We start from the raw sequence: 21,837 nt of genomic DNA, 5'->3' as shown, positions 1-21,837 counted from the left end.
AATTAATATAAATACAGAAATAATGATCCATGTTATTATTTACAATTACTAGTATAAATATTTCGTCATCTTGAATAGCAAAAAACAACATACTTATTCATTAAAAAATTGTCTAAGTTCACTAGCAAAATGAAGAATAGACAAGACAATTCGTGAATAAGAAACTCTAGGAACAACCTGACGCAGCCGTTCATACAAATTATCCATTCTATTTTCAATCAAAATGAGTATTTTCGAAGTAATTCCTGAAAAATGATGACTCTAAAAACATTAGTTAATATACAGAAAAAAAATCAATATACCTCCATGCCCATCAGTAATTTGAAACAAAGTTCTAACCATTGCAATTTCTTTTCCATCAATGGGTCATCAATATCATCCATCATTTCGGATAATGTATTAGCTACTGAAAACAAAATAATATAACTAGCATTGGCTAACATAACTTTAGGATCTATAGTAACATAAATATCAAATAATTCATCCTTATACGGAGATTGAGCCCACTAAAACACATTAAACCAAAAATAAATAAAAGAGAAAATACAATCGCTAAAACATCATTATAATAAGATTTGGCTAGCAAATCTTTAACTGATGACATAACTTCTTCTTTAGATTTATGAAAATCTCCTAAATATGGTTAAATATATTTCTTAAATAATTCATCTACCTAAAGATTTTGAAGTATTTTCTAAACCCATATCAGATTTATCTAAATTCATTTTAAATAACAAACTAGAAACATGCATTTCTAATGATGAAACATTTTTTAGTAAGACCTCAATATTAGAAAGATCCTTCTTTCTTTCTTCACAGATGTATTTTAATAGAAAATCTATTTTTTCATCGTATTTGTTTTCTATTTGAGCTATTTTCTGAAAAAAAGAATTTTCTAATTGAATAATAACTCCTTTTATAAAAGACTCCATTTCAGAACTTAACCCCTTAACAAGTACCTTTTCAAGATTTTCAGATATATCCCGAGCTAAACATGTTTTATCCATAGATTTCATATAAGTATTATGAATTTCTGCAGCTAATTCATGACTTAATTTTTTTATATACGACATTAATTGTGTCGGTTGTCTATCAGTAGTTGAAGAGAATTTATTAATAATAGGTAAGATATTATTCTTTACTGACAAAGAAACATTTTTTTCTATTAATTCTTTCATATTATTATTTAAATTTTCAAAAACCTTTATCTAATTAATATATATATATATATGATTTTAGTAACTTACTTGCAGCAATAACTTCTCTTGATTTACTCTGACTTCATCCCTCTGAGCTATAATTTCCTCAATTTTTTTGCCTTTTTTTATGAGAATAAAACTTAAAACATTTAAGATCTTACTTTGCTTATTAAACTCAGTAGAAATAAAAACTTTAATAAATTTTTTCAAATTTACTTGATCAAATGTATTGAAAGAATTGTCATTAATATTTAATGCACCGAGTGAGAAATTCAATTCAGAAGATTCACCAATATCATTAATTTCTTTTTTATTCACAGAAGAAATATCATCATTTTTTAATTTTTTCCTTTTATTAATTCTAACAGTCTCCTGTTTCAGATCCTGAGCATTCTGGAACCTAGTATCAGAAGAAATTTTTTGTTCAGTTGAAATTTCTTTATTATGATTCACAGGCTTTACAACATCATTACTACTATCACTTATAACTATACTTTGAGGCGTATACATATTTATATTCGATTCACTCAATTCCTCTTTTGCTATTTCTTGTTCTAAATTAGGAAGATGTAGAATTGTATAACCCTTATCATGTGCAGCAAATAAATCCAAAGTCGAATCATTTATAGATACAACATTAAAATTATGAAGAATCCTTTTCGAAACAAAACTAAATACATAAAAACTATCAAAAAGGGACCAATTTTTAGAAGAAGCATCAATAGTAGTATTTTTAGAAACCAAAGATTTAATATAAGAATCTTGCGTCATAGATGTATCCAAATCTTTATTATTATAATGAAATCGATATAGAAAACCAAAATGATCATTAACAATTAAATTTTGTGAATCACTATCATATAAAGCAACAGAAGAGACTTCGGAATTACTATTTTCACTATTTCCAGTTAAAACAAGCTCCTGAGAGATTAAACCAGAATCTAAATCCAAAAGATATAATTTCTTATTATTCCTCAAACCAAATACAAGATGTTTAGAAAGAACACCTGGCTGTTTTAAACCTATGAAAGAAACCCAGCACAAAGGCTCATTAGAAACAGCATATGAAAGCAAAGGTGCAGATATAACGAACTTAATGCTATGTTCTATATGTTCGTAAACAGTCCATAATTCGGCAGTCCCATCCTCATGAATCGTAACAAGAACTCTCCCATCAGGAGAAAACGAAAAATCCTCAATATATTTCTCTGCAACAATAAAACCAATATTAGCATTTGAAAGAGAAATTTCATATCTTTGAAGCTCTTCAAACCGATCATGACTAAACTTAAAAAAGTATATACGATTCAAAAGCTTAATAGCAACAATATTTGGTATTGGACAAAATTTAGCTCTTATTTCTGTATTAGACATAGAATGTTCTCCATTAAATCGAAAAACCATTTTAACACTTGAAAAATATTAGAAGAATAAAAATGTTGAAAAAATTCATACGATTTAGAAGGATTATTGAATGACGTTTTCAGAATGTTCCATATAATAACTCCACCATTTGAATTTGTACTCATAAGATAAGTAATATTATCAGGATTTATAGCATATTTAGAAAACGATATATCATGTATTTTCGATCCAAGTTGACCTGTTAATAAAATATGAGAACCATCGTCTTGATTCATAAGACGCAAATTTCCATCTAATAATACCTTAATATTTTAAAAAAAGAAAAAAAAATCACCTACCCTTAGGTATAGCGTAAGCCAAATAATTTTTATCGGCATCAATTGTGTGATTATTTAATGAATCAAATGTTATAGTCAATCGAGCAATTTCTGACAATTCGATTTTATCGCAAAACCCCAAGTTTTTTGCAAGCGGTATCACTAGTCTCAGGAAAGGTGCATCTGGAAAAATAATCCTTCGAACGCCATGAGGCTTTCCAAGATCATAGTCTTTTTTTAAATTGATTTTTTGAACCGAAGAATGATCAGCAAGATTTTTTACAGGAATAGATTCTCCTTCAAGCTTAGGAACACCAGATTCATTCGTCCTAGGAGGCGCTTTGAGTATTTTTTTTGGTTTTAAATCAGACATTCTAGGATTTGTAACAGACAACTGATCAAAAATGTTAGTCGTAGCAAACAATGTTTTTGGTGTTTTCTCATTTATCGGTAGTGTCCCAATAGACGTAGAAGATGCAACAGGAGCTGTTGCAGTCAACGGTGCAGCAGCAGGCACAGTTGCAGAAGCACCTAATGATCCTCCACTTACGGGTGTACCCACTGTCCATGCATTGGAAGATACATCACCCGTTGATGAAACTAAAGGCACAGAAACATCAGAAGGTGGAACGTCAGTTAAAAGAATCGACAAAAGACCATTCTGAGATGGAGTCATTGACACTGCAGACGACGAAACACCAGGTGATGCAGCTGATGGAGAAACAGTCGCAGAAACACTCCTGTCTACACTAGGTGCAGCTGTAGTACCAGATACATTTACAGGACGCTCAGATGCAGACACAGAACGCTCCTTCTTAACCACATCTTTCAACAAACCCTCATTCTTCGATTCAATGAAACTAGAGATATATTCCGGCTGAAACGCCGGCTTAAGAGACAAAGATCCTGATTTGTCAAGTGCATCTCCAGGCTTCCCCATCAATATCGACAAAAAATTACTCTGAACATCACTAATCCCCTTTGATGGTCCTACAGATCCCTGATTATTTCGCTCTTTTGAACACGGATTAGGTCGTAAAAGATCCAATAAAGAACGACTTGCATCCATTAAACAAAATAAATGTTTTACAGACGTTCAATCTTCTTATTCTCTATAAATTCTTCTTTTTTTAAGAAATATCTTTTTTGTGAACGTTAAAGACGGACGTTAAGGCAAATGAAATCAACCAGCTTGTCACGTGACTTCTCGAAACATGGCACCAAACGCGTTGTATCACGTGACCCACGTCAGAGAAGGACGAGATGTCAGAAAAGACGTCAGAAAACAAGAAAATCTATTTTTTTTTAAGATAAATCAAAAAAGAATAAAAAGAATAAAAAAAGAAGCTGAAGAAGAAGATGTATTGTCTATGCCATTTTCTGCCGTTTTTATTTGTTCCAACAGCAGCATCACCGTATTTTTTGACTGTTTTTCTAATATCACTTTCATTATTGCATCGGCCATGGTAGGCATGTTAGTAAATATGAAGGATCTGATGGGAAATAGCATCTACTGTTCGTTAATATTGATTACATTATTTAGTACAGCATGCTACTGGCGAGATAGCTGTTTTCTTGATTTCAGCGATCGACGGCTGTTTCAGCCACGGTTTTTGAGTACACAGAGCACAAATGCATTGGGGTTTAGTAGGTTTCTAAAGCTTAGGGAAATATTGAAACGCAAAGAATGGCATCAGTCGCTCCTGGGGGTCACGATCCGTCTATGAAGAAGAAAAAAGTGTACAGGAATAAGGACAGAAATGATGTAGTTGGGTGCATAGAAATAGTATTTCTGGAAAAGATATAACATGAAAACGAAACGTTTTTACTTTATGTCCTCAGAAAATAATAAAAAGTACTAAATACGATATCTGTCCTTACTGTTCACTTTTTACTTTTCAACTAGATCGAAATATACACGTGAAAAACAAACTTTTTTAATAGTTAAAATAGATTTTCTTGGTAGATATATCCAACAGCATTTTCTAGAGTTCTATATTTCAATTTAGTCTTTTAATCATGTCTTTTAATCACAATTTCATTTTTTAAACAAAATACATATTTCTTTTTATTTTTAATATGTTATAATATTTATACGAACTTTAGAAAAATCTTAGAATCATATATAACAAACGGCAGAATACTTGATCAAAAAGAGGCCTCTTCAAAATAAATATCAGAGAAAATACAAAAAAATATTATGTATATACGAATTATTTAGAAACAATAAATTATAATTCTGATTAGTAATTATAATATTATTGTTAATCATTAATGTGAATTACTAAATATTCACTTAAATACATAGTATAATAATGTAGAATGGTATTGGTATATATTTATTTTGTTCGTAATATAAAAGATTCTTGAATAGCATGCATAATGAATGTCATAAGACAGAATATTCATGGTATCACATGTTAAAAAACTTTTCTACAATAACCATATATTTTATATGTAAACTCGCTATATACCAATTTACAACTAGTAGCAATTATACAATAAATAACTAAATATATCATAAAAAACAAATTCACACAAAAAATGCATTTTACATAGAACAAATTTCAATTAATTCTTCAATAATATCCCACTTTTAATATGTTATTTTTTCTGATTTCTTTATCATTAACACTATAATATTATATATACATTATCAATTTCGAAAATATTTACTAACATAACCAAAAATATATTTAAATAAATATTTTATAAACATTTAGTACTCGAAACACTGCGTAAATAAAAAGGAAATAAATTTCACATCAAGAACCTTTTAATCCCTTATCAAAATTCTGCATCAATTAAAAATATTTATAAATAAATTATATAAATCTTATAAATTTACAAAGAAATATCTAATATAGATAAAAAGATATAGAAAACTAAAATCAAAGCATTTGTACAATTCCTAGTAGTTTGTATTCAATATAAAAACATACATTTTAATATCTTTTTTTAACTTGAACGATTATACAATTCAACGAACATAATTTCAAAAAAAAAGTAAAATCAACAAATAACAGTGTTTTTAAATCTTTATAAAACATAGCATCACAGAAAACTCTCATGTCAGCGTATTCAACAAGTATATTTAAAGAATCACTTCGAAAACGACATGAAAACAATGATTCAAATAAGTTATCACATAATACAGAGCAAGAATTATTAGAACAAGATAATAAAAAAAAAGATTTTATAAAAGAAAAGAAGTGTTTAGTACAAGTAAGAACGTTTAAGAAAAATTATATATTAACAAAATGATTTTAGAAGAAAATTTCAAAATGTATAGTTCTTGTTATAGTTCCAATTATTTTATTTGCATTGGCCTTATTTACAAGATTGTATCGTATTTCGTATTCCAATCGTGTCGTTTGGGATGAAGCACAGTAAGCTTGCACTTGAAGCATATTAAAGACAACGTTTCTAATAATATTTTTTCAAGTTTTGGAAAATTTTCATCTTATTATATTAAAAGAGAATTTTATTTCGATGTATGTAAATAAATATAGTCATGTATGGCGTACTTTTACTAAAATTTTACTTTTAGGTTCACCCTCCTCTTGGAAAAACACTAATTGGATTATCGGGATACTTGTCTGGCCACAATGGAACATTTATATTTGAAAGCGGCACAAAATATCCAAAACCTGTTAATTATCAATTTATGCGCGCATTTTGTGCAGTATTTGGTGCATTATGTATACCTTTAGCATATTTTACGGCAATTGAATTAAATTATTCTTTTTATGCAGCATTTCTTGTAGGATTAATGGTCTTATTCGGTAAATATCATCTTCAAATTCTTTAGCTTCTTATATATATAAGATAATTCTCTTGCAACAATTAGCAGGTTTATTCTTTTAGATAGCATGCTGCTCTTCTTTTCTATGACCACAGTTTATAGTTTATTTAAATTTCATTCTTATCGCCTTAGACCATTCTCATACCGATGGCACAAATGGCTTTTTATAACAGGTGTGTCCATTGGATGTGTTTGTAGCATTAAATGGGTTGGTATTTTTATAACAATTTTATGTGGTTTATATACAATTGATGATCTTTGGGTCAAGTTTGGAGATTATAAAATGCCAAAGGTAAAGATAACTACATACACTCAAATATCCTTTTAATTTTTAGATGACATATCTAAGACATTGGATTACTCGTATTATAGCCTTAATTATTGTCCCATTTTTATTTTACGCTCTAACTTTTTGGACTCATTTTGGAATTTTAAATAAATCAGGCACTGGTGATGCGCAAATGAGCTCTTTATTTCAAGCAAATCTTGAAGGAACAGATATCAACAAAAGTCCTATTTATATTGCATATGGTTCCAGAGTAACCATAAAAAATATGGCTTATGCAGGAGGGTTACTTCATTCTCATGTCCAAACATTTCCAGAAGGATCTACTCAGCAGCAGGTTACTTGTTATCATCATAGAGATGGAAATAATGATTGGTATGTTCATCCTATTCATGGAATGAAACCAGTATCTGACGAGGATCCCATACAATACTTACAAAATAATGATGCTCTTCGTTTGATTCATAAGTCTACAGGATGCAACCTTCATAGTCACAATATCCCTGCTCCTGTCACCAAAAAGAATAGTGAAGTTTCATGTTATGGCAATCTTACTATAGGTGATACTAATGACCACTGGGTGATAGAAGTTATCAAAGATCCAGATTGGCAAGACACTCGTATCAAAACTATAAAAACTGCATTCCGGCTTCGACACACTTCTCTTAACTGCTATCTAAGAGCATCACGTACTCATTTACCTCAATGGGGATTTAAACAGATTGAAGTTACTTGTGATAAATCAAATAATCCCAAAGACTATTTTACACACTGGAATATTGAACATCACTGGAATGACCGATGTAAAAGAAGAAATTAAAATAATTTATTATTTATTAACTTAAATCAGTGCCCGCAGGTAACGTTAATTTCTATAAACCTTCCTTTTGGCATGATTTTGTCCACGCCAATATAGGCATGATGAATACAAACAATGCACTTATTCCTGAAAAAGGAAAAAAAGATGAATTAGCATCATATGCATGGCAATGGCCTACAGCTATAGTTGGTATTCGAATGTGCTCATGGGATGATCAAGGTTTATCTCAATTTATATCTCTAGAAATAGACTCAGTAAACTGATTATATACAGTTGTCAAATTTTACATGCTCGGGAATCCAATTGTTTACTGGATATCTACTGCATCTATTCTCATCTTTTTTGTACTTGCAATATTTTATACTGTTCGTTGGAAACGACATTATATTGATTTCACTCAAGGCATATTCAAAAGACACTAATTACTAGTAATACTTACAGGGCTTTAGATAGCTTTGATCATTTCCATTATTCTGGTGTTTATCCTGTATTGGGATGGGCACTTTATTATCTTCCATTTTTTATCATGAAAAGGTATTTACACATACTTTACAACATTACTAACTATTTCCAGAGTTTTATATCTACATCATTACTGTATGTAAAATAATCAAAATTTTCTTGAATTTCTAATATTTAGTTCCTGCACTGCTTTTTGCAATTTTAACAACTGGTTTCATTTTCGATCATTTTACTCGATCTGCATCGACTATTGTACGAAGTATTATTTTTACCGTTGCATACATAGCCATTGTCGCAACATTTATCCATTTCAAAGTCTAAATCCTATAATAATATATTTATTATCCTAATTTTATCAATAGGATATTACATTTGGCATGCTAGGACCATCTACTCAATGGGCTCATTTACAATGGCTTTCTTCTTGGAAAATTAGCAACTAAAAGTCAAAAAATAACAATGGAGAGTATATCACTAACGTATAGCAAAACATAAACAAATAAAACTTCGGCAATATTAAGCAAAAATGTATCAAAAGTACAATCAATACACATTTAACACATCATTAAAAAATATTCATTCTCTAATACTCTCCAAAGCCTCGTGGTGTCCTCACTTATTCTTTGTCAAGGTTTTTTCCATATTTTTTTCAACTTATCTCCAATTTATCAATTTTAAATTGTTTTTCATAACAATCTTTTTATACACAAAAAATATAACTAGTCCAGGATCGACATCTTTCTAGATCCATCTATTCCATCATCTCATTATTACTTCAATTAACCATACTTTATTTACACTTAGATATCCGCTTTAGCATCTTTCCGTTTCAACATCGATTTTGATTTTACGAAAATCAGCACAAAATGTCTTCTGTTAATTCAAAAAAAAATCCATATATAGATGATTTCATAAAATTCCTGTAAGAATAATGATATATAGAAAAGATTTTTATATATATCTGACAATTTTTTATAGAAATAGTTCACCTACACCATTTCATGTTGTTAATACAGTCAGCAAATATTTATCTTGCGCTGGGTTTAATGAATTGAAAGAATCCAAGCACTGGGAGAAGAGTATTGAAGCGGAAAATAAGTATTATATTACACGAAATAGTGCTTCAATTATTGCTTTTAGTATTGGTATATTTTTTCCAATTGAAAAGTAAATTTGTTAATTTTTAAGGTAAGGATTGGAAACCAGGGAATCCGATAGCTTTTTCAGGTGCACATGTGGATTCACCATCACTAAAGTACCATGATCTTATCTTTTTTGTTTTAATAATTTTATTTTAGAATTAAGCCAATTTCTAAAAAAACATCAGAAGGGTATCTTCAAGTCGGCATTGAAACATATGGAGGAGGAATTTGGCATTCATGGTTTGATCGAGATCTTGGAGTAGCAGGACGTGTTATAATTCAAGACAAAGATGGAAATATCACACAGCGTTTAATTGACATTCAAAGACCATGTAGGTTTCATTAGTGATCTACCACTGCAATTTTATGCAGACTAATTCATTTAAAAAACTATACTCAGTCTTCTAGTAATGCGTATTTCAACGCTTGCAATTCATCTTGACCGAGAAGTTAATCAAAAATTTGAATTCAATAAAGAAACACAGTTACTACCAATTATGGGACTAGAATCAAGAAAACAACTAAAAGATCAAGAAGATCTAACTAATACAACCTTAAGGCATCATCATGAGCTTCTCGATTTGATTGCTCGAGAATTAGATATTGAAAGTAGAAGAAAAAGCTTTTTTACTTTAATATTAAACAATTTTTTAGAACATCAAATCATGGATATTGAACTAATACTGAAAGATGTACAGCCTGCTTGTATTGGTAGAGTAATTTTTTCATTGTACTTGAATTAAGTTTTATAGGCGGAATTAATGAAGAATTTATTTTTTCAGGGAGACTCGATGACCAAGTAAATATATAGTATTCTAGACAACCCAATTGCTGAAAAGCATATTAGGCGATGTGTTATTCTATTCTCCAAGGCTTTCTTGAAAGTTTTGAGTCAAGAAAAGACTCAGAACCAGATTCTATTATCAGATTGATGGCATTATTTGATCATGAAGAAGTTGGCTCAGTAAGTGCTCATGGTGCAGAGTCAACTTTTTTACCATCAGTGTTTGATCAAAATAATATTTTTACAGTCTTTAATAAATCTCTATAGAATAAAAAGACTTTTTAATTCTAAATTGGCACAAAAATACGATAATTCAATAAGTTTTGAACAAACGATATCTAAAAGCTTATTAATATCTGCGGATATGGGTATGGTTTTAATAATTTTTTTTTATTTGTTTACTAAATACAGTAGGACATGCAATTCATCCTAATGTAAACATAAATAAATTTCATTATTTATTTTAACATATGAAATAGTATTCTTCCAAACATGAATCTAATCACAAACCTAAATTAAACCAAGTAATACAGTTAATATAATTTTATAATACTTAAATAATTTTCTATAGGGACTTGTGTTAAAAATCAATTCTAACCAACGTTACGCAACAAATTCTCCAGGAATAGTATTTGCACTTAAAGTTGCCAAAAAAGCGCATGTAAATCTTCAATGTAAATTTCATTATCTTTTTCTTGTTTATAATATTGTTATATAGTCTTTGTAAATTCAAACACTATGCCCTCTGGAAGTACAATTGGACCTTTATTAAGCGCATCTCTCGGAATCAGAACAGTTGATATCGGAATTCCACAATTATCAATGCACTCTATTCGTGAAATGGTAATCATGGCCGTTTTTAATTTTTTTATACTAACAATTTTTATAGGCAGGTGTAAATGATATTAATAGTTCTATTCTTTTTTTCAAAAGTTACTATGAAAATTATGCAATTATACAAAAAGCAATAATGCTTGATTGAAGTAAATGTAAAAATGAAATATATTAATCACATATCGCCTTTTATACAAAAACATACTTTATAATTATATATTTTAATAATTAAATACACATTACAATCATATTGTTAAATCTAACAACGCCATATTAATACAAAATCCCATATTTTGGAATTTTTATATATTTTAAAATAAAATTCCTTTTACAAATACATAAAATTCCAAAACAGATGCCTCATTAATTTTTTATAAAAATGATGATATATCTTTCAATGTATCTAGCATAGAAACTAAACCCAACCAAAGACATAAATACGGTTGTTTCCGATTCATCAATCTCAGACTATTAACCAGTCCAAAAAGATTCGAAGCAGAAAAAATAAATAAAAACAAGCCTAAAAACACTAAAGTTGCTACCGTAACGTCTTATATGCATTATTCTCCTGAATAGCACCCACCCATGGAGAAACAAGTGTAGATGGAGGTTTTGAAGTGGGCTCCGGTGCCGGATTAGAACTTTGCTGATGCTTTTGATTTACATTATTTTTCTTATTTTCACCACGCACTGATAACTGCCGTCTACCCGTAGTTTTTGAATTAACAACCATTCCAATTTCAATATCAGGCTCTTCCATAATGTATCCCCCTTCGAGTGGTTGTCCACCAGTTCCGCCCCACTCTGCAAACATACACCAACGACGATCCGCATCTGTTAACCGCTTTATTGGAATTATACTGATACCTGTCGTGTAATTGCTACAATCCCTAGGTCCAAAACCAACTCCCCATTTTGTCTATATTAAATTAATACAGATTTTATATCGTTCTAAGAACATACTCTAATGACTGTATTATCATGAACAAGCATTTCCATACCAGCACGCGCTGCTTCTGCATCCTTACGTTTATACATCTTAATGAACGCATGGCGAGCATTATGATTAATAATACAACTTTGAATATCTCCATAAGAAGAAAACATACGCTGCAATTCTTCTTGAGAAATACTACAAACTGTAAAAAAAAATACAAAACATATTGTACATACCTTTGTGAAACACCGCCAATGAATAAAGTTCTACTTAACACTAAAACGTTAGCCAAAACAGAAATTTAAAACAGTCCAGCTGATTTAAACAACCAGACTGTTTGATAATATACACACCTTTAATTGAATCCTCAGGAACCGATGGATCCCGGACATAATGTTTCAAAGAATTAGATGGCTGAGATAATTGAGATGAAACATGAGATGATTGAGACGGAGCATGAGAAGATTCAGAAGAGGGTACTGTGTCAGCTAAAGTACGATCATAAGAACCTGTACGTACTAGGCGTGGTGTACCAGTAGCTGGATAGATTCTCGTAGAAGGTGGACTTGCACTACGTTCATTGGACTGTCGAAAAGCTAGCTTAGATCTTCCACGATCTTCTGAAGGGCGAGAAGACCTTGACAATGGCTCTCTTGAATCCTTTCGCCTCAGCAACGATGGAGGCCGACCAGAAATGTGCAAATCAGATGATATCCCACCAGATATTCCTCCAGATACATTTCCTTGAGCACTTGTTGCTCCTGAACATTGAACGGATATTCCACTATGTTGAGCAAGTGTTGACGAATGCTGTGCCACAGACGAATTTTGCAATATAGTTGAATGTTGAAACACTGAAGATGTGTCTGCTGCTCGTTGAGTACTATCAAAAGACTGTAATGCCTGAAGTGCAGACTGCGTATTCCCATGCATAGTTTGAGTACTATTGAATAAAGGCAGTACTGGTGAAGGCTCACTAGGTGTTTGCGACTGTACATGTTGAATAATTGACTGAATCTGAGCCGCAGAAACACCTTTCTGTGTAAGCAGCTGAAGTAACGCCATTTGCTGTGCTTGTAAGATATCTGATGACTGTGGAGGAAAAGAAACAGGTGGCGTAGATGCCGATACATGTGAATCCGACGATTGAGAAGAAACAGGGAAATATGTATTCGTACGAGGATCTGCAGGAGATAAAGCAGCTCCTGAAGCAGTACTTAAAGAACCCAAAGAATCCTGAGCTACAGATGTACCTGCAAAACCACTCAAACCTCCAGAAACCCTAGAAGAAGTATCATTTACACCCATCATTTGCAATGGCATTTGCTGTAAAGTCTGTTGCCCTTTTTGCACTTGCTGAGCCATCAATGCTAAAGCTTGCAATACAGCAGGCACTACAGGCGTTGTAGAAGCACCTGTATCCCCTAAAGTAGATGAAAACGACCCCGTTTGCGCAGTATGACCCACTACAGACTCTGTTTGCCCTATTGCAGAACCAATAGACTCTGAAGGAAGTGTAGGAGCTGCATGTACCCCCGAAGACATAGAGGAAACATCTCCAGAACCCGATTGTGGTGTACGCGAAGACTCTTCTGCAAAATGTGCAGTCCGAAGTCGTAATAATAGTCCTGCAGGAAATGTTGCCGCCTTTTCCCATATATTTACAAGTTTCAAAACCTTCTCCCGATGTTCTACAGGTGCATAAAGCATCATATCATTCATCAAACTTTCCAAAAGCTGTGTTAACTGCTGAAGACCTCCTGCAAATGTCCCATCTTCTGGTGCATTACTATCTCCCCGAGACAAATCCTGATATGCACGTGCAACTGAATCCAGAACATAAAGAACACCAAGTTTATGCGTTCCAGGTGTCTTTTTAAAATGTTTATAAAGAAGCATTGCCATTTTCCCACTGTCCTAAAGATATAAGATAAAAACAAAAAAAAAAAAAACCAGCACAGCAAAAACCAAAAGCAGAACATCATGAAGAGAGCAAACAAAACAAATCATCAAAAATATACAGTGCAGACACCGAGGGCATATAATACGTATACAATACGTATACAAGACACGTATAATACGCAAAAAACATGTGTACAACGCACACAAAGCGTATATAGCCCCGTACATGTATTCCACAAACATAGAAAATATACCCTGAATTAGATCTCATAAACTACGTAAAATCAAAAGTTGAAGCAGATGCAATCCAATAAATCCAAATAAAAACACCCAATATACACACTAGATACTTCTATTCGACATAGACAGCACATAAATACCGTATATAACGAATATATAGCTGATTTTAAAAAACATCTACCTATGCTTCAAAATATCCAGTTAATATTCCAATATATATAACTCAGAATTTCAACATATATACCCAGAATTTCTGCACATGTAGAGATAATTAAGGCATATACAACTAAGACAATGATGTCTCCTCTTTCATGTTCTGCAGCCATAACACTCTTACCCCTTAGCCACCACTGCTATTTTACCGTGCTTGAAACAAAATAGCAACTTACCTTAACATTCTGAACAGCAATCTGCGTAAGCCGTTGAACCTTAGAGCCTGAAACACCTGGTGGACGTGCCTGCCAAAGACCCTGCAAAATGCCCTCAAACGTCTCCATCCGATGAACTCCCACCAACACCCACGCGCACACAATGTGTTTTAAGGACACATACGTGCACGCAAACATTGAAAAACCTCTGTCTATGATAAAATGAAGCAGAAATGAATATGTAAAAAATACACAAAAGTGCTATGATAAAACACGAGGAGTGTTCCTTATCTGCTTCTTACTAACACGGATGATACTAAAAAGTTAGAAGAAAAAAACAAAGGGAAAGACTTACGGAATAAGACAACTGAGAGGCAAAGATTTGTCAAAAAAACCATGAAGAAGAAGCACAGAAGCAAAAGGACGACGATCAGGATCAACTTGAAGAGTCTGATTTAAAAAGTCACGAAAAGAAGGACTAAGATTCTCAAGCTGAGTAATACGAGGAGTTCCGTTAGTTGCAATGAGATAAAGAGCCTGAAAAGATAAGATAAAGAAAAAATAAGAAAAAAAGAATACTCTAAGAGGATTTTCATCAAGATAAGGTGGTTCACCATCAATCATTTCGATACACATGATGCCAAGACTCCAAATATCGACTTTTGGGCCATATTCTTTACGAGTAATAACTTCAGGAGCCATCCAATATGGTGTCCCAACCATGGTAGTACGTTTAGCACAGGATTCATTAAAAAATGCACAAAACCCAAAATCAGCTGTAAATTGAAAATTAAAAAATAATAAAAACAAAATATTAACATACTTAGTTTAATGCGACCTTCAAGAGACAATAAAACATTATCAGACTTGATATCTCGATGAATAACACCTTTCGAATGCAAGTATATCAAGCCTTTGAGAACCTAATAACTCAATGAAACTATAACAAAAAACAATATACCAACATACCTCTTTTACAACAGTTGCAATCTGACTTTCTGTCATAATATTTGACATTAAAACATCAGTCAAACAACCACCTTCCATATATTCCATAATAACCCATAAATCGTCTTTAAATAAAAAGCTATCAATATAATTTACAATATTTTCATGTTTATTTTGCTTCATAACAAGAATCTCATTTATAATCAAATCCCTCTTAGGTTGATGTTCAAGATTAATTTGCTTAATTGCAACAATCATATTTGTACCAACTTGATATGCTGTATAAACACCGCCAGATGCACCTTGACCGATTTTCACAAGGTTACGATATAATTTAGTCGGATCCTGAGTATTACATATAAATTTCAGCTTTAATAACGCATGAGAGTTCGTCCTCGATAACTCCCTAGATACAGATGATTTTAATGAAGTATCTTTCAAACTTTGAGGAGATTTTGATATAGAGTTATCTGAAAAGGGTGGTAACTGAGAATCCATTTCAGGTTCTAAAAATCTGAAACTAGGTACTTTTTTCAAAGATGGTTCTTGTTTCTTATGACCTAAATTTAAGGTTTTTGACTTTTTTAGGACCGCAGGAAAATCTTTATTTTTTTTAGAGGAAAAATGAAATTGTTTTGAAGATAATGGATACAATGAAGCACTAATTCTTTTATTTGTTCCTAAAACTTGCTGTTTCGTACCAGAAGGTAAAGAAGGAATATCCGACTATTTTATAATGTAAGCAAATTTCCTCATACATGACAAAATCTTACAGAAACTTCAGACTTTTTTGGAAAAACTGTCGTTGATGACAATATTAAAGAATCTTTAAATGGTTCAGAACCAAATAAATCTGAATTATCTCGCATCGTTTGAAAACTATCATCTATAGATCCAAAAATAGGTGAATAGGTTGCATCGGCATAAAAAGCAACAATATCCATAATTGCGTGTGGATTTTCCTCTTGTTCTTTTTGCGAAATACCGTTTTCAACAAGAATCTTCTGCCATTCCTTTGGCAAACCCTAAAAAATTAACATGTAATTGTAAATGTACTAATATAACATACAACAAATTTACGTGTCTTTATATCAAAATCAACATGTATAAGATGAACAGGATCATATGGAACAGATATCACTGCTTTCCTTTGAGATCGCAAGACTTCTGTCATACTATTGACAAAATGCCCCAAAACATTCTTAACAGATTTAGTATTACCAGTCCTCGTCGAAGACCGCATAGTATGATTAGAAATGTTGCGATATTCACTACGTGTAGAATATGAAGACACTTTTCTAGATACGTCCACAGATGTATGTCCTGATCTATGAGATAATGGCGAAGTCTGCGGCAAAACATTTGATTGCAGTGAAGGTGATGTAAAAGAGCTTAATGTCGAATCTAAAGTATCTGACATAAGGTGAGAACGGTCAGAAATAGACGAGACTTCAAAAGCTCCAACACTTTTCCCATATTCTATAGGAGGCTTTGGTGCTGGGCGATGTGGTATCAGATCCAAAGGTGACAGATCAACAGTAATCTTTGTCGGTGTACCACCATATCTAGACTTTCCATGGGCAGAAAATACACGCTGATTCTTAGTTGAAGGAGACCGTGACGATATAGACGATGAACGAGAGCTTGATAGGCGCTCTTGCAGTATCATTTTGATACGACAATACGTCCTTACAAAAACACTACAATACCAAAAAAGCTATTGCTTTTCCCTTCAAAATGTAAAACCCAACAAAAATCACAATAAGTCCTTATCTATATCTCCCACATCCAAAAAACTTCCCTTCTTAATATAATTACAAACTTCTACCTTGTTAATCTTTTTCTACAAAATCACTAAAAACTCACCGTTTTTAATACTTCTTTTGCACCATACCAATAAATAAAACTCAAAAAAGTTAAAATAAATCTGTATCTCTCCTAAATTTACACTTTCTCTACCTGAAAAACCCACACAACAAAAATACTTTTTTTCTGATGTTATCCACCCAGACGTCGAGACCGTTCTCCAAACTATCATAAGAACACATGAGTGTCCCATATATTTGACCCAAAATACCTTATAGTTCACAGTAAAAACGATATATCTAAGGATATATCTAAGAAAAAATATACAAAAAAATACAAAATATTTGCAAAATAAGATGGAAAAACAGCTTATATTTGTCGAAGAACATTCATCTTATAAAAAAGGAAGCCTTTCAGAGAGTGATTTGTGCAAAGATCCACTTAAAATGTTTAAAATTTGGTATGAAGAAGCAGTGCATCTACAGAAAACAATGCAACTACAGGAAGCAAATGCAGTGACATTATCAACAGCTTCTCTACCACTAGGCCGTGTTTCTGCACGAATTGTATTATTGAAAGAGCTAGACTCCCGTGGATTTGTTATTTATAGTAACCTTGAAACATCTCGTAAATCACAAGATCTTAAATCAAATACCTGGGCAGCATTAACATTTTATTGGGGACATCTAGAAAGACAAGTACGTGTTGAAGGGAAAGTAGAATATCTGTCTGTTGAACAATCACAAGCATATTTTGATACACGCCCTTTATTATCTCGTCTGGGTGCATGGTCATCAAGACAAAGCGTTCAGTTAAATGACCGGTCCGAACTAGAAGAAAAATTTAAAGAAGTTCAAAAGAATTTTTCAAAAGTTTTAGAAAACAAAAATGAAAAAATACCAGTTCCGCCATTTTGGGGAGGATTCCGAATCGTCCCTGAGTCCATAGAATTCTGGCAAGGACGTGAAAATAGACTACATGATAGACTCATGTATACAAAGAAAGACGATGAATGGAATATATCTAGACTATCACCATAAGTTATAAAAAAATAATACTACTTATATAAAGTCTTACACATATATGAAATCAAAGTACAGATGGTGGATTTTTAAGTAAAGATTCAACTTGCAAAACTACAGCTTGAGAATATGAACATGTCTTCATTTTCTCCAAAATATTTTCAGCAGATGCTGTATCATTAATTGACAAATAAGCACGAACCATTGCTTCAAAAGTCTCTGGAGTTCTTAATTTACTGTTTTCTTGTGTATCAAATAAATCAAAAATCTTCCTAGCTTTATCTATTCGATGTTCATGAGTCCAACCATGAATAAGTAAATTAGCAATATCAGCAGTTAAAGGAATATTCTTTTCTTTCATTTGATGCAGTAATTTACATGTGTTTTTTATACGTTGGTTAGCAACATATGCTTCTATTAAAGATTGATATAAAATTTCGTCAGGTATTACTGGTTTAAAGCTACGTTGAGTAATAGTGTCAAAATATTGTCTAGCACTATTTAGGTCTCGATAAACGCACCCTTTTGCATATATAATTGCTCCGTAATGTTGAGTAGTAATAGGAACATTATTTTTTGTCATCTCAGTTAATACTTGAAGTGCCATATTTATATCTGGAGGGTCATTTATAGTCCAGCAGTCAATCAGAAGTTTATACGTATGTGCAGAGGGAGCTATAACCCGATTGCGAAGCTTCTCATAGTACTTAAGTGCCATTTGTCTATTTTTTTTTGTATGCACATAAAACTGCATCATTATATTATATGGAGCAACTCTAGCATAATAACGAGGACTGTTTTCCATCTCTATAAACAGCTCATTTGCTAATTCTTCATTTTCTACTCTACAACACGCATTTATGATAGTTCCATATGTAATACTATTTGGAAGAATATTATTCATTTTCATTTCTGAAAAAATCTTAAAAGTTTCTTCTACTCTTCGTGCTCTAGAAAACTTCGATATAAGAACATTATAAAAATATGTAGATAACTCAATATTATACGATTTCGCTTCGTTATAAATTTCCATGGCATCATTAGCTTCTTGATAAACATCAATTTTTTTTAAATTTATAATATATGCAGCAAAAACAGCTGCACTCGGAGAAAACCCAATTTCTAATAATTGCTTTTGATATTCTCTTGCTGTTTCTATTTGACCAGAATATATCTGAGCAATAATCATGCTGTTTAAACAAAATCCGTGATAACACAATTCAGTATCTCCAGTAAAGTTTTTAGAAATAGAATTCTTTGCAAGCTTAAAAACCTCATTCACTAAATCCAACTTTTTTTCTTTTCCAAGACGTTCCAATAATCTACAATATGCTTCTGGAGTAATATCTTTTCCTTTTTTATATGTTATATATATATCATGAACCAAAACGGAATAGTCATTAGTTTTGTTATGACAAATAGAATCATTTAAAATTTTTTGTGAAATAGAAAAATCTATATCAGGATGGTTTTTAACTTGATTCCAATCACGCATAAGATCAATAGAAAGAGGCCTTAAATCCCGAAAACAATCATTTTCTACATTAACAGAATTTAAAGAATTGGATAATTTATATTTTTCAATATATTTTTCCCATTGAATAGATAAGTGCTTTTTTCCTAAAATATTTAAAGTATCAGAAACAGCTATTACAAAACCCGGTGTGATAGGAATATTTTCAGACATTATATCTTTAACAAGCTCCGGTAATACTTTACATGCATATGAATCTTTTTCTTGTTTAATAGAAAAACATAATACTCTAATACTTAAACTTAATATAGTCCTTTCCCATAATTTTAAATTAGCTTTCCATATTTCCAATGAGTCTTTCTTTTCAATAAAATAAATCTTTAAAACATATTCAAGCATAGGATAAGGTATATGAAATGCAGTGTCATAAACATCCATAATAATTTTCAAAGATAACTTAAAATCAAGAAAACCTTTTTTTTTTAATTCTTCCATTATAGAAACACCTACCAAAGTAAATCCTCGACGAATATATCTCGTAGATCCAAAATGCTGAATATTAACTTTCATGCATGTTTTATACAACTCAAGCGCAGCATTTACGTTCCCATTTTCAATCATAGCATGAGCAATCAATTGAGTAGTGACTTCGTCTGGTCTAATTCCCTCAATAGAAGCTGTATTAAGAATATTACTTGCGTAATCATCTTTTTTATGTTTCAAGCATAAAAGTATAAATTCAAAAATAACACTTCCAAACGGTTTTATAGATCCAATAGAAGAAGAATAATCAACAAGTTCAGTTGCAACATCTAAATCATTTGCTTTGATAGCTGCACTTATAACCGGTATTATACAAGAAGGTGTAGGATCAGGAAAATTTTTATCTTCTTTCATGCGATCAATCCATGATTTAGCAGTCAAATAGTCCCCATTAAAAGAAAACCCATATATTATTGTTTTCAAAATTTTATACGGAACAAAAGTACTATTATCAGCAATTAATTTCTCAAAAAATAAAATTGCACCAGAAAGATCAGACGATCTAAAATAGCCATCAATCAATGCCGAATAAACATCATATTTATCATGAGGCTCCATTTTTGAAGCAAAAAATTTATATTCATTAAAACATTCAACAATTGATCTGATATCTTTGTACTTAGAAAACCCCCTAATTAAAGAAATAAATACTTGTGGGTTTGGAATAAGATTATGATTAATAATTTGCTCATATATCATAAGAAGCTCATCTGTTTTTCCAACCAAAGCACAAATACGCATCAATTCTGAATATACATTAGAAGGATAAGGCCGAAATCTAGCGCTAACACTAGCTTTAAATATCTCGCATGCCATGCTTAGATTATTTTCATTTTTCAAAGCATTTATTCGTTCTTGAAAGTAAACACTATTTGAAAGACCACGTTTGACTTTATTATTTAATGCTTGAAGCTGAGAATAGACTTCTTCTTCACGCATACAAAGCACTAAAATAAGAGTTGAATATATTGATACACTCGGCACCAACTGATGTTCGAGCATAGACTTATACGTATCAAGAATTGTATTTATCATAGCTACAACACCAGGTTGACGGATTTTAACCATTGACTGTAATATAATATCATAAGATTCAATAGTAGGGATAACAGATGAAGCCCTCATTTCTTCATAAGCTCCAATTACGTTAAAATATTTATTTTCTGAAAATAAACTTAACAGTTTTTTTTCATATTCTAAAGCAACTGCTTCCTGAGGCACAGGTGACCCCAAAGACGAAAATTGAAGCCCTTCTGGTCTACTAGAAGATACTTCTAATGCAGTAAACCCATCTGGAGCTTGAGATTTCAATATTCCATTTGTCTTCGACCAAACACAAAACAGGTGCCTTTGATTCACTGGAACTCTTAAAAAATACCCTAAATTACATAGAATCTGCACATTAGAACACTTTCTACTCCGTTTTTCCTCCCTAATATACACTTCCCACGAAAAATTTAAAATCCTATGTATTCCTCTATAAATCATCCAATTTCACCACTTGAAAACACACATTAATATTCTCTAAAAATCAATCAAATATACCATATTTCATAGACAAAATATAAGCCAAATCTTTCCAA

General features: G+C 31.7%; 8 protein-coding genes across 8 annotated transcripts; 3 read left to right on the top strand and 5 right to left on the bottom strand.

The window, feature by feature from the left end:
* Positions 1–93: 93 nt before the first annotated feature.
* T551_02179 (uncharacterized protein) lies at positions 94–3,950 on the bottom strand (the record flags this gene model as incomplete). The annotated part of the gene is made up of 8 exons (XM_018374442.1): positions 94–261; positions 303–506; positions 548–633; positions 674–1,202; positions 1,248–1,318; positions 1,361–2,610; positions 2,655–2,856; positions 2,903–3,950. 8 exons carry the CDS (start codon positions 3,948–3,950, stop codon positions 94–96), a joined length of 3,558 nt encoding a protein of 1,185 aa, XP_018229394.1.
* Positions 3,951–5,950: 2,000 nt separating this feature from the next.
* T551_02178 (uncharacterized protein) lies at positions 5,951–8,697 on the top strand (the record flags this gene model as incomplete). The annotated part of the gene is made up of 12 exons (XM_018374441.1): positions 5,951–6,106; positions 6,152–6,270; positions 6,327–6,375; positions 6,432–6,666; positions 6,710–6,978; positions 7,022–7,775; positions 7,823–8,011; positions 8,066–8,157; positions 8,208–8,326; positions 8,367–8,389; positions 8,433–8,569; positions 8,617–8,697. 12 exons carry the CDS (start codon positions 5,951–5,953, stop codon positions 8,695–8,697), a joined length of 2,223 nt encoding a protein of 740 aa, XP_018229393.1.
* Positions 8,698–9,120: 423 nt separating this feature from the next.
* T551_02177 (aspartyl aminopeptidase) lies at positions 9,121–11,162 on the top strand (the record flags this gene model as incomplete). Its single annotated transcript, XM_018374440.1, has 14 exons — positions 9,121–9,176; positions 9,233–9,399; positions 9,443–9,509; positions 9,553–9,728; positions 9,805–10,005; positions 10,051–10,107; positions 10,149–10,195; positions 10,244–10,401; positions 10,448–10,548; positions 10,595–10,614; positions 10,660–10,704; positions 10,752–10,854; positions 10,899–11,023; positions 11,070–11,162. The coding sequence occupies 14 exons, from the start codon at positions 9,121–9,123 to the stop codon at positions 11,160–11,162; spliced, it is 1,416 nt and encodes a 471-aa protein (XP_018229392.1).
* Positions 11,163–11,552: 390 nt separating this feature from the next.
* Positions 11,553–13,961, bottom strand: T551_02176 (Nrd1 complex RNA-binding subunit; the record flags this gene model as incomplete). Its single annotated transcript, XM_018374439.1, has 5 exons — positions 11,553–11,933; positions 11,978–12,146; positions 12,188–12,227; positions 12,281–13,868; positions 13,920–13,961. The coding sequence occupies 5 exons, from the start codon at positions 13,959–13,961 to the stop codon at positions 11,553–11,555; spliced, it is 2,220 nt and encodes a 739-aa protein (XP_018229391.1).
* A 166-nt stretch (positions 13,962–14,127) lies between these two features.
* On the bottom strand, positions 14,128–14,590 carry T551_02175 (uncharacterized protein; the record flags this gene model as incomplete). Its single annotated transcript, XM_018374438.1, has 3 exons — positions 14,128–14,195; positions 14,338–14,425; positions 14,483–14,590. 3 exons carry the CDS (start codon positions 14,588–14,590, stop codon positions 14,128–14,130), a joined length of 264 nt encoding a protein of 87 aa, XP_018229390.1.
* A 132-nt stretch (positions 14,591–14,722) lies between these two features.
* Positions 14,723–17,078, bottom strand: T551_02174 (uncharacterized protein; the record flags this gene model as incomplete). Its single annotated transcript, XM_018374437.1, has 7 exons — positions 14,723–14,777; positions 14,817–14,998; positions 15,041–15,237; positions 15,285–15,384; positions 15,431–16,135; positions 16,183–16,434; positions 16,479–17,078. 7 exons carry the CDS (start codon positions 17,076–17,078, stop codon positions 14,723–14,725), a joined length of 2,091 nt encoding a protein of 696 aa, XP_018229389.1.
* Positions 17,079–17,571: 493 nt separating this feature from the next.
* T551_02173 (pyridoxamine 5'-phosphate oxidase) lies at positions 17,572–18,255 on the top strand (the record flags this gene model as incomplete). The annotated part of the gene is made up of 1 exon (XM_018374436.1): positions 17,572–18,255. One exon carries the CDS (start codon positions 17,572–17,574, stop codon positions 18,253–18,255), a length of 684 nt encoding a protein of 227 aa, XP_018229388.1.
* Positions 18,256–18,304: 49 nt separating this feature from the next.
* T551_02172 (uncharacterized protein) lies at positions 18,305–21,742 on the bottom strand (the record flags this gene model as incomplete). The annotated part of the gene is made up of 1 exon (XM_018374435.1): positions 18,305–21,742. The coding sequence occupies one exon, from the start codon at positions 21,740–21,742 to the stop codon at positions 18,305–18,307; it is 3,438 nt and encodes a 1,145-aa protein (XP_018229387.1).
* Between the last annotated feature and the right edge of the window lie 95 nt (positions 21,743–21,837).

Source organism: Pneumocystis jirovecii, assembly GCF_001477535.1.
Source record: "Pneumocystis jirovecii RU7 chromosome Unknown supercont1.9, whole genome shotgun sequence".
Lineage (NCBI taxonomy): Eukaryota > Fungi > Ascomycota > Pneumocystomycetes > Pneumocystales > Pneumocystaceae > Pneumocystis > Pneumocystis jirovecii.
This window is presented reverse-complemented; position numbering and strand designations above follow the sequence as displayed.